Consider the following 12,294-nt stretch of genomic DNA (forward strand, 5'->3'; position numbering starts at 1 on the left):
AGCCAGACAAAGCTAAGTGATTTCACAACCCAACAGATCAAATCTTAGCTCTGCAGTTCTGCCAAATCCAGTCATCAATGGTGGTGGATAAATAAACGACTCATTGGAGGAGGTGGCTCCACAAACATATCCATCACCCAGCACATCAATGCAAAAGATAAGGTTTAAGCATTTGCTACAATATTCAGCCAGCAGTGCTGAATCAAGATCCATTCTGGCCTCCTCTAGAGGTTCCCAGCATCACTGATGCCTGTTTTCAGTCAATTCAATTCACTCCACGTGATATCAAGCACTGGCTTTTTGAAGGCAGAGGATACTGCAAAAGTTGTGGGCCATTACAATATCCCTGCAATAGTACTAGAGATATGTGCTCTAGAACTTGCAGTGCCCTTACCAAGTTCTTCCAGTATAGCTACAACAATGGCATCTTGTACAGCAATACAGAAAATTGTCCAGGTATTTCCTGTACACACAAAGCAGGTCAAATCTAATCTAACCAATTACCACCCCATCAGTCAACTCTTGATCAGCAGTAAACTGATGCAAGGAGCAGCATTGGCTTAGCAATAATCTACTTACTGACATCCAGATTAGGCACTGCCAAGGCCACTCAACCCCTGATCACATTGCGGCCTTGGCTCAAACATGGACAAAACAGCTCAACTCCAGAAGGGAGGTAATGGTGACTGCCCTTGACATCAAGGCCACATTTGCTTGAATGCAGCACCAAGAAGCCTTAGCCAAATTGCAGCTGTTATTCACCTGGTGCACAAATTGAATCCACACTACTGGTGTCACTCTCCATTGCAAATCAGCCATTCAGCAAATATACAGTCTCATCTGGGTCATCGCTGTCTTCCCTTTCATTATAAAGCAGTTTCCTGCAACTCCAGTTGAGGACTGAAAATTGTCAGGACCCCAAGTAGCTTTTATGTTTAGGTGGGGGTGGGGTCGGAGGAAAGGGTGCAAATTGGCAGGGTTGGTGATAGTGGGTGCAGACAGGAGGGGTGATTCATTGTGAGCAGGTGTCAAAATAAGCCAAACAGAATGGCAGGTTAGTACACACATTTATTTATTGTAATACCAAAATAAAAGCACCAGTACATAACAACCAGCAGTACTGTGCCAAAGTATCCAAATAAAACAAAATAGCAGCACAAGAACTTTCACTGTTTTTGTATGTGTTCAAATGAAACAAAACTGTTGGTATATCCAAGTGTCAAAAGTAACAAAACAGCAACATTATAACAGCAGCTACTATAATTAAGCTTAAAAGATGCTGGTCTGATCCTAACGATAAAATCTGGTTGTGTAGTTATTACAGCAGTGTATATTTCATCTCTGATGTGAGACATGAAGTGTTGACCGGTATTAAGATTTGATACAAACCACTGTGTTAAATCCAGCTTCGTACAAATACGTATTAGCAATAGGAACTGCACAATGTGATGTCAGAGTAGTAATTCTTTACACCAAAACATAACTCTGTTGGAGAAACTCTGGGAAATATTCTTTTAATTGCATGAAATTTTAAGGAGATGCTCAATTTCAGCAGCACGCAAATCCAGCCATTCTGGTTTTGGACCCAAGCAAAGGTTGCCATATCTAAATCTGGGGAAAAAAGGATGCAAAGTCTATCTTCAGGTGTCTGAGATGGTTGGTCATCACAGGAATGGGACATGGTTTGATGCAATGTTCTCAAAGTCTCAGAAAAGGGGTGCAAATACTCAGTAGTTCAACTTCAGCATGGTCCTCTTCCAGAATGCAATTTTCTTCACAAATGCTTTAAGCCAATCACAAGAATGTCTGTACTCTTTCCTTACATTCTGGTATGCCGTTCATTTAGCTTCCCAAATATATCGTACATGCAAGGACACACATCATGTTTCGATCACAGAGGAAATCAGTCAATCAATTTTTTGCCAGGCATTTGAAACTGTAATCAGTTAATTCCTGTTCTTCATTAGACAGCACCTTCCAAACCAAACAGTACTAACATCTAGAAGTACACGATACAAGGGAACACCACCACGTGCGAGTTCCCATCCAAGGTGCTTGTCATCTTGACTTGGAAATATATTACCATTCCTTCAGTGTTGTTAAGTCAAAAACCTGGAACTCCCTCTCTAATGGTATTGTGGGTCTACCTACACCAAATGTGCTGTATTGGTTCAAGTTCACGACCACCTTCTCAAGGGCAGCTAAGGATGGGCAATAAATGCTGGACCAGTCAGGGGCACCCACTTCCATGAACAATTCATTAAGCAACGACCCAAATATTTCTGCAGCAGCCTTCCTCTCAACTAACAGTCGACCTCTGAAACAACACATCATTATGATCAGATTCTATGTTTGCACACAGCTTTGCAAACAGACATGCCAAAGGAGGCCAAGGTTAATGCAGCTCCCAGTGGATGTGACCTGGCATGAAACAGTGAGCCAGTTGCTCCCTGTGAATCCTGCACAGTCCAAGTAGCAGATGGAGCAATTCTCTGCACCAAAGCACAAAGGCCTGGCTTGCATCATGCCATTACTGAAGTGCCATCATACAGAATTCAACTAGACAGTTGTAAGGAACATTTCTTTCTTCCATGTAGCTATGTAACATGCAGAATATTCTCTGTGCATGTTTATGTTCAAGAAGTGGGAGTTAAACTGAATCAATACCTTCAGCAATACATCACACAAAAACTAATGATTATGCACCAGACCCTCTGCTTATCATCAATTTGCAGAGCAAAGGTGGGTGTAGATTTCAGGTGCTCCACCAGTGTTGACTCTTTAATCAGCTTCAATTGCCTCAATTCTCCACTTCATGGGGCTGTTTGAGAGAATCACACTTGCAAGTCTCTGTTTGTTCTGCCCAAAAACATTTTCAACCACTTTGATTACAGTGGTTAACAGCAAAGTTTCTGCAATTATGTGAGGCTATGCAATCTGATGGTTCACCTCAGATGATCCTCTTTTTGAGCACGTTCAGAGATGCTTACAAGCCTCAAAGACTGCTGCTGAGAAAGCTTCTCTTTCTGGCATTGGAAAAATGATTTCATTTTCCTGGTGTAATCCTCATGGTTGGTCTCCAAGTCACTTTAAATTATTTGGTCAGCATTTATAGGCAAATGAGGCATATTGGGATTTTTTCATATCTCAGTGTAACAGTCAAAGCCCCAAACTCGGGGAAATCACCATCAAATCCACGGACATGTTTCCTACTTTCTTATTTCTCAGTTCCGGAGGAGGCAGACGGCTCACTGCTAGTGGTGGAAGGGCTACTAAAAGATGTTAGTGATGTGAACAATGTGACAATACTGGTTCCCTGGATAAGCTTGCATCACCCAATCTAGCACTAAAAACACAAAGATCAGGAGGTTCTGGGTCCAATTTCTGATACTTGTTCGATTAGGTACCCCTAACTGTCAGCAGTGCTATCTTTCTCACTGGCACCAGGGTCATCAGGTTAGGGTGTACAAGAGCAGACTGATTGAGAATGATTGTGATGCCTTCCTTTATACAACTTTGCATAATTACTGCTCAAAGTTCACCCGTGATACCTGAAGGAGAAGTGAGACTCCAAAAGCTTATATCTTCAAATAAACCTGCTGGGCTATAACCTGGTGTTGTGTTATTTTTGACTAAGGTTCTCTCTCACTCGCGCGCGCGCACACACACACACACACACACACACGGCTACACCGAAAGAACTGTTAAAAAACCTTGCTAGTTGCAAAGGGAAAGAAAACTTAAAGTGCGTGTGTGTTGCAGCTGCTGCTTGTGGCCACTCCTGCCAGGAGATCTGCTGTCAAGAAATGCAATGCTTATCAATGCTCACAAATTTACTGTAGCTCACTGGCAACCTCTCTGACATCCAACACAGAGGTCAACTGTTCGTTCTATTCTCTTCCACCTTACCCTCCGGAAGAGATTGCTACAGCTTTTCAGCTATGACCAAATAGCTAAATGCTGACATTTTCAAGTACCTTTTTATAAGTATTATGGTTTGTATATGTGCTTTTATTCATAAATTTTAGCATCCATATTTCAAAGGTCTCTATTGTCTTCCATAGATCTCAAAGTTTTGTCCAGCTTTGAGGTATAAAGGTAAAAGTGGATAGAATGTTGCATCACATTTTTTTTCCTTTGCTCCAAGCTTGAGTTTTCTTATTAACATATCCCTCATCTTCACAAAATTACTCATGGCTATCTCAAATCCTTCTTCTAACTTCTGTAATCATTTGTCTTAAACAGAGAAACTTATCCATTTATCGATTGTGACATTTTAACCTTCACGCCAGTTTCTTCTAATGGATTCCTTCTAACTGCCATTGCTTTTGCCTCTTGTTGTTCAGACTAAATCTATACTCACAACTTTTAGGTTTTACTTGATCCGTGACATTTTGTAGGGCCTTTTCCAATACAGTGCCACAATGTCAGCATACCATAAATTTGTTCTGTTTTTACCTCTAGATTTTTGCCCCTGGAAATAAATATAATTCACCACATATTTCTTCTGAGCACATATGTTCTATTTTTAATATATGCAATATAATTTCCCATTATAGTCATTCTAGATTATAACCAGATAGTCCCACTGTATTCAAGCTGTACAGTCTTGTACTATCATTTGTTGTAAAAATTTTTAACTTTCAATAACATTTTCTCTGTCAGATCCCAGCTCTCGTTCCATTTATTTTTGTCTGGGCTTGTGTACGTGACCATATTTTCCGTGTATTGCAACACCGACTTCAGAAACCTGCAAATGCAAATGCACTGTGTTTAAAAAAGACTGGTTTTCTTTTAAACCCATTCATTTAACAGCAATATAGAGCGGGTGACTCATTAAGGCAGGCAGTAAATCCACTCAGTATTAGAGAAACTTTTAGGGTAAACTATGACATTTACTTTCCAGAAAGTATACGTTCCGAATAATCACATGTTCTTTCCAACGTGGAGAAACAGAGGTATGTAAAAGAGTAGATACATCAAGCTCTAAAAGCAGCACAGTTAATTAAGGTAATAAAAAAGACAAATGGGATTATACAACAACCTCGATCAAATGCAGCTTTGATGGCAAGGGGCCAATATTCTCAAGTCACTTCTGGAATCCAGCTCTTTTGCCCATATTTGAACAAAGCTGTAATGAGATCAGTAGCTGAATGCCCTTGGCAGAACACAACTGGGTGTCACTTAGCAGTTATTGCCGAGCAGGTGCAGCTTGATAGCATTGCTGATGACACCTTCCACCACATTATTAAGAGAAAGTAGATGAATGGGACAGTAATTGGGCGGGTTAGATTTGTCCTGCTTTTTGTGTACAGGACATACCTAATTTTCCACAATAACAAAAACAAAAACATTTGTTTGTATAGCACCTGTACACGAGTGTTATCAAACAAAATTCAACATCAAAACACAGAGACAGGAGGCCAGGTGACAATAAGTTGTTCTAAGCAGGTGAGTTTTGATGAATATCTTACAAAAAGAGGGAAAAAAGATGCATAGATGTAATCAGGGAATAACAGAGTTTAGGGGTCATGCAGCTGAAGGCATGGCCACGATTGATAAATCTCCTAGAACTACAGGTTAGTAAAGGAAACTCATCTTCTGGTTTATGAGCCTGAAGAGCCTGCAGGGATCACCTCCCCAGAAAAAAAAACATGGAGCAAAAACTACTGCTGGAAAGGTTTCCTCATTCTGGTTACAAGGCTACCAACATGAAGATTTTTAAAAACTAAAGAGTGCCAATTACTTCTTTTTTTTGCTATTTCAGTTTAATAGATTGGTGTAGTGTAAGGAACCGTCATGTCAGCTAAATGAGAGCTGATGCTTTCTACAAATCCAACCTCCCCTAACCTCCTAGAAAACGAACACCTTCCAGTCTTTCCTATAATGATACTGATCGGACATCTCTTTCAAGGAGACAGGACACAGGATGGGCTAAAAGGCTTCCTTCTGTGTTCCATCAATTTCAAACTTGATAAAGAGAGACATATTTACAAAGGCTTTACATTTTGCATTTACCAGATCAAATCCAATAATGCCAAACTTCAAATAATCACAACATTTTGGAAAGTAGAAATAAAATGTGCTGACTGATTGCTAAGTCAACTACGATTGACCAAAGCATTGCCATGGACAAAGCAAAGGATATCAAAAAGGCTCAAGGCTTGAATCCATTCCTTGTGTTTGCATTGAATAGGGTCCCGAGGATGATGTGACATATATTCACATTGCAGCAACATGTCTCTCTGTTCAGCAATATCCTGGAATCTGTTACAGTGGGAGTTCCATCTCCAGGTTCAAAGAGAAAACCCATCACCATCCTCCTGAGTTCGTTCAAATGATATAAACTTCAGGAGCACACATAGGCCAAATGGGTCCTAAACTTACTCTACCATTCAATATGGTTTCCAATCTTTTAGTTCAATTCCATTTTCTCAATATATACCTATCTGCATTGATTCTGCACACAAAAATCAACATTCTTCGGTTGTGAATATACTCAGCAACTCAGTGTACTTGATCCTCTGAGTTAGTTAATTCCAATGTGGCCTGGCCAGTAATGCCAGTAAGCCCAAGAACAAATGCAAAACCAACATATTTGAATAAAAGCTTGCTGCAGTTCTGCGGTCATTAGACACAAAAGTGATGGGACAAAGAAATATGGCAATGAGCTCATTTTTAAAGCAATTCTTGGGTTTCCTAACAATAATTGTTTGTTACCTGGGTCTTAGGTGGCAACATGACAGAATCAATATCAGGCTGCAACCACCTTTATGATACAAGCCAAGAAGCGCTTAAATGGTCGGTTTTAAATTTTCTTTTATCTATTTGTGGAATGTTGCTCCTGGGCCAGCATTTATGGCCTATCCCTAGTTGTCCTTGAGATGGTGGTGGTGAACCATGTTCTTGAACCTCTGCAGTCCAAAGGGCAGCATGATGGCTCACAGTGCCAGGGACCCAGTTCAATTCCAGCCTTGGGCATCTATCTGTGTGAAGTTTGCATGTTTTCCATGTGCCTGCATGGGTTTCCTCCCACAGTCCAAAGACATGCAGATTAGGTGGATTAGCCATACTAAATTGCCCCATAAGCATGCTGACTAGATGGACTACAGGGATAGGGTGGGATGTTCACCGATGATTGAACAATGTTCAGCACCATTCGTGACTCCTCAAACACTGAAGCAGTCTGTGTCCAAATGCAACAAGATCTGGACAATATCCAGGCTTGGGCTGACAAGTGACAAGTAACAAGTAATATTCATGCCACACAAATGCCAGGCTATGACTATCACCAATCTAACCAACGCACCTTGACATTCAATACTGTTACCTTCACTGAATCGCCCACTTTAAACATCCTGGAACTAATCGTTGATCAGAAGCTCAACTGGACTTACCACATCAACGCTGTGGCTACAAAAGCAGGTCAGAGGCAAGGAATGCTGAAGCGAGTAACTCACTTCCTGACTCCCGAAAGCCTGTCCACCATCTACAAGGCATTGTGGAATACTCCCCACTTACCTGGATGGGTGCAGACCCAACAACACTCAAGAAGCTTGAAACCATCCAGGACAAAGCAGCCCGCTTGATTGGCACCACATCCACTCCCTCAACCACCGACACTCAGTCGCAGCAGTGTGTACTATCTACAAGATGCACTACAGAAATTCACCAAAGATCCTCAGACAGCACCTTCCAAACCCACGACCACTTCCATCTAGATGGACAAGGGCAATAGATATATGGAATACCACCACCTTCAAGTCCCCTCCAAACCACTCACCATCCTGACTTAGAAATATATTGCCATTCCTTCACTGTCGCTGAGTCAAAATCCTGGAATTTCCTCCCTAATGGCATTGTGGGTCAAACCACAGCAAGTGGACTGCAGAGGTTCAAGAAGGCAGCTCACCACCACCTTCTCAAGGGCAACTAGGGATGGGCAATAAATGTTGGGCCCAGCCAGTGACGCCCACAGGCCACAAAATGAATTTTAAAAAAATTGGGCAGATTGGATTTGTCCTGCTTTTTGTGTACAGGACATACCGGAGTGATTTTCCACATTGTCGGGTAGATACCAGTGCTATTGCTGTGGTGGAAAGCTAGTTTGGCTAAAGGTGCAGCAAGTTCTGTGGCAGAAATTAGGGGGCGGCACAGTGGCTCAGTGGTTAGCACTGCTGCCTCACAGCAGCAGGAACCCAGGTTTGATTCTACCCTTGGGCGACTGTCTGTGTGGAGTTTGCACATTCTCCCTGAGTCTGCATGGGTTTCCTCCGGGTGCTCTGGTTTCCTCCCACAGTCCAATGATGTGCAGGCTATGTGGATTATTCATGCTAAATTGCCCACAGTGTTCAGGGATGTGTAGATTAGGCAGGTCATAGGGGACAACAAGGTGCAGGGCTGGATGAACACAGCAGGCCAAGCAGCATCATAGGAGCAGAGAGGCTGACGTTTCGGGCCTAGACCCTTCATCAGAAAAGGGGGAGGGGAAGGGGGTTCTGAAATAAATAGGGAGAGAGTGGGTCTGGGTGGGATGCTCTGAGGGTCGGTGTGGACTTGTGGGGCCAAAGGGCCTGTTTCCACACTGTAGGGATTCTACGATTCTATGAAATCTTCATTATTATTTCTGGAATGTCGTCACAGCCAACAGCCTTTGCAGTATATCCAATGCCTCCAACCATTTCTCGATATCACAAGCAGTGAATCAAATTGGCTGAAGTCTGGCATCTGTGATGCTGGGGCCCTCTGGAGGGCACCGAGAGGGATCATCCACTTTGCTGATGAAGATTGCTGCAAATGCTTCAGTCTTTTCTTTTGCACCGTGTGCTGCCTCCACCATCACTGGGGATATTTGTGGAGCTTCATCTGCGAGTAAGTTGTTTAGTTGTCTCCCATCATTTTTCACCAATAGATGTGGCAGGACTACAGAGCTTATATCTTATCTGCTGATTATGGAATTGCTTAGCTCTATCAGTAAAGTACCACATTAGAAACGAGACCGGAAGCAACATTTTTAGATTCAATACTGTGTTTTGTAATGGCCTAACTTGTGACATTTTCCTGTAGGCTGCAGTACTTACTTCAAGTGGCGGTGATATTCAGAAGAAGTCTCATCCACCATTGTCTGTGCATTAAGCAGTTCCACTGCTACAAGTAGAGTAAGTAGACTGAAAATGTGGTGCAAGTACTGGACACTGGAAAAGATACCCAATCCTGACACTGAGCAAATCGATTTGAAATGTTAGCATGCTCTCCACACACAATTTACCAAGATATTCTGGGAGTAGCATAGGGTATGAGGAAGTAAAATGGAATAAAAGCAAAATATCGTGCACGGCAGAAATCTGAAATAAAAACAAAAATGCTGGAGAAACTCAGCAGATTTGGCAGCACCTTTGGAGAAAGTAGTCTACTCTTTTACCTGCTCATTTGGAACTACCTGTCAATTTGATTTAACAATTAAAAATAATAGGACTTCTGATGCTTTCAGTACCACGCCTAAATTTGTTGTGCTGGATAACTTGGATTTTTTTTTGAGGAAAATCCCATAAGAATTAAAAGAAAAAAACTGTGCACTAACAAGTACGACTCACACACACAGAGGTGTGCAAATCTCTGGTACTGTTCCTGGTCATGGCAAGTTGGAGCTTGCATTATTTCACAACAAGAGCAAAAGTTGTCAACAAATTGCAACAAGAACAAAGGAATAAGAAAATGTGTTTGCATGTTATAATATAGAATGTAGTATAGATATCTGTAAAGTAACTCATATTTACACATATAGATGCATGTCCACATACAATACACACATGCATAACGTATGTACAGAGTGCGGTGGGTGTGGAATAAAGACAAAAACGCAGATGACAACCATCTCCTGCAGTTGAAAGTTAAACAATATGATAACCCATACATGGCCGATGGGGAAATTCACTAATTAATCTCCATGTGATGGTCATTGAGTATGAGTTTCCTTGGTTTAAATTAAAAAAAAAATCAGACCCAGGAGATCCTCTTGTGGTGCAGTGGTAGTCTCTCTACCCTTCATCTGGGAGGCCCAGGTTCAAATCTCAACTGCTCCATTAGATGCATAATAACATCTATGTGATTAGAATAATAGGTTACATTGTCTTTTTTTATAATTATAGACCAGACCCAGAAGACTCTTGTGGCACAGGTTACTGGTCCTAACCCTGTGCTAGAAAGTCTACGTTCATATCCCACCTGTACCCAGAGATGTGTTACACTATGTTTGAATAGGTTAATGAAAAAAATGTCTTTAGTTGTGTGTTTAACATGTATGTGGGGTGTAGCTGCATTTTTAGGCCCTCTTATGGTGCCGTGGTAGTGTCCCTATCCCTGGAGCAGGAGGCCTGGGTTTAAGTCCCACCGGCTCCAGCGTTGTGTAATAACACCACTGAATAGGTTGGTTAGAAAAATAGGTTAACTAAACAAACTAAAAAAGTAGACCCAGGGACGGGTCAGTAAAACTGTCTATCCTAGGCTGGGACCAGTCTACATACACCATGAGCAATGGCTCTACTTTGGTGTTCACAAAAAATTATTCTTTCCAGTTGGGCTTCCTGAGCTATTATACAATGGCTAGTATTTTTTAATACAATCACAGCAAGGGCAACTTTTTTACGCATAGGGTGGTGCATGTATGTAATGAGCTGCCAGAGGAAGTGGTGGAGGCTGGTACAATTACAACATTTAAAAAGCAGCTGGATGGGTATATCAATAGGAAGGGTTTAGAAGAACATCAGCCAAATGCTGGCAAACAGGACTAGATTTATTTAGGATATCTGGTTGGCATGGACAAGTTGGACCGAAGGGTCTGTTTCCATGCTGTACTGTTCTATGACTATATGACTATGAAAAGCAACTGCGTATAGGATATTTAAGTATTTGTTGACCTTTTTGTTGATTTAAGATGGTCCTTCCCTGCCCTGAGCACAATTATCAATGCCTTCACTTTGAAAAAAGGAATGCTTACTTTGAGTCCCTTTTGGTCATGGATATGACTATGTAGTGATGCTGTTAATAAGGTCATTAACTAGACTTGTGCTTTCTGAAACTGACTTGGAAATAATTAGACAGAGAAAAACACAAGATTTCCATTCAGCTCATCGTGGCCACGACAGACAAGGTCTCAACAAGTTAACCAACAGCAAGAGTGAAAAACAGACAAAAAGGAGGAAACTGAAGAGAACAGTAGAGCGACAGAAAGGAGCAATTGATTTACAATAATGTTGACTCATCCATGGGGATATGACCTCCATGTGGGATTTGTGACCACATTTTGGAAAGGCAAAGGGAAAGAGGCACCTGTGATTTTTTTTTTGTATATCTCCAATGTATTCAAGAAAATCGACAATTTCACTGTATTCAGTATTTACAGTATAATGGCTGGTAACTGACTGAAATTCTTCCGTGATATGTGCCCTGACACAAGATTCAAATTGGGCCAAATCACTGTTGTATAGGTAGGTAGAGTGACAATACGTGTTACCCTTATTCTAAATTCTATTTAGTCAATTCTAGTCATTCAGGCTGGTCAATTCTTGTGTTAGTATTAGACACAACTGCTCAGGGGGCTCTATTTTCAAAGGAGTCTCTTTTGTATTTTTGAACTAGATGACTGCCAAAATAATAGTCAGTGAGCTGAAATAACTTCAAAACATTAAAAAACCTTGCATCAAAATCTCACCTGCCCAGCATTCGAAGATAATTCTGCCTTTGCCGTGAGCGCAGAGATTTGCTCAGCCACTGTTGGTGGCGAGACACAGCACCATGCATAATCTGCTCTGAAACAGTCAGGCATTGCGAGGTAATTTTTCTCAGCAACGACACCAATTCCAAAACAACACGTGAGCAATACAAAGTGCCGATGCGGTTGGCCAGCAGTTTAGCTACCAGATGAAGCTGCCTGCAATGAGAAGCAGCATCTTCAGTTAATTCTGCAACACTGTGAACATTTCTCACATCTATTGCGAAGAGCTTCGAAAGGGTATGAGAACATTCATTTATATAGTCTCTTATGTGGCAAAACATCCCAAAACACTTCACAAAAGTGTTACCAAACAAAAATTGACTTGGAAGGTGAGGTGGTGTCATGACAGGTAACTGTAAGCTTGGTCAAAGGGATAGGTTCTGGGGGTGGCGTAAAAGGCGAAACAAACAGACATGATTAGGAAGTTGAGACAACAAGGTGCAGGGCTGGATGAACACAGCAGGCCAAGCAGCATCATAGGAGCAGAGAGGCTGACGTTTCGGGCCTAGACCCTTCATCAG

General features: G+C 41.6%; 1 protein-coding gene across 1 annotated transcript in view; it reads right to left on the reverse strand.

Moving 5' to 3' along the window:
- Positions 1 to 1,138: 1,138 nt before the first annotated feature.
- LOC109924919 (endoplasmic reticulum membrane-associated RNA degradation protein) overlaps positions 1,139 to 12,294 on the reverse strand; it is a 44,850-nt gene continuing 33,694 nt past the window's right edge. Inside the window, exons 10-12 of the mRNA XM_048601375.1 lie at positions 11,711 to 11,929; positions 9,081 to 9,194; positions 1,139 to 4,750 (exon numbers count right to left, since the gene is read on the reverse strand). Of these exons, the coding sequence (XP_048457332.1) occupies positions 4,618 to 4,750; positions 9,081 to 9,194; positions 11,711 to 11,929 (466 nt within the window). The 3' untranslated portion in view covers positions 1,139 to 4,617. The remainder of the gene's footprint in view (positions 4,751 to 9,080; positions 9,195 to 11,710; positions 11,930 to 12,294) is intronic.

Source organism: Rhincodon typus, chromosome 9 (assembly GCF_021869965.1).
Source record: "Rhincodon typus isolate 14 chromosome 9, sRhiTyp1.1, whole genome shotgun sequence".
In the NCBI taxonomy this organism is placed as follows: Eukaryota; Metazoa; Chordata; class Chondrichthyes; order Orectolobiformes; family Rhincodontidae; genus Rhincodon; species Rhincodon typus.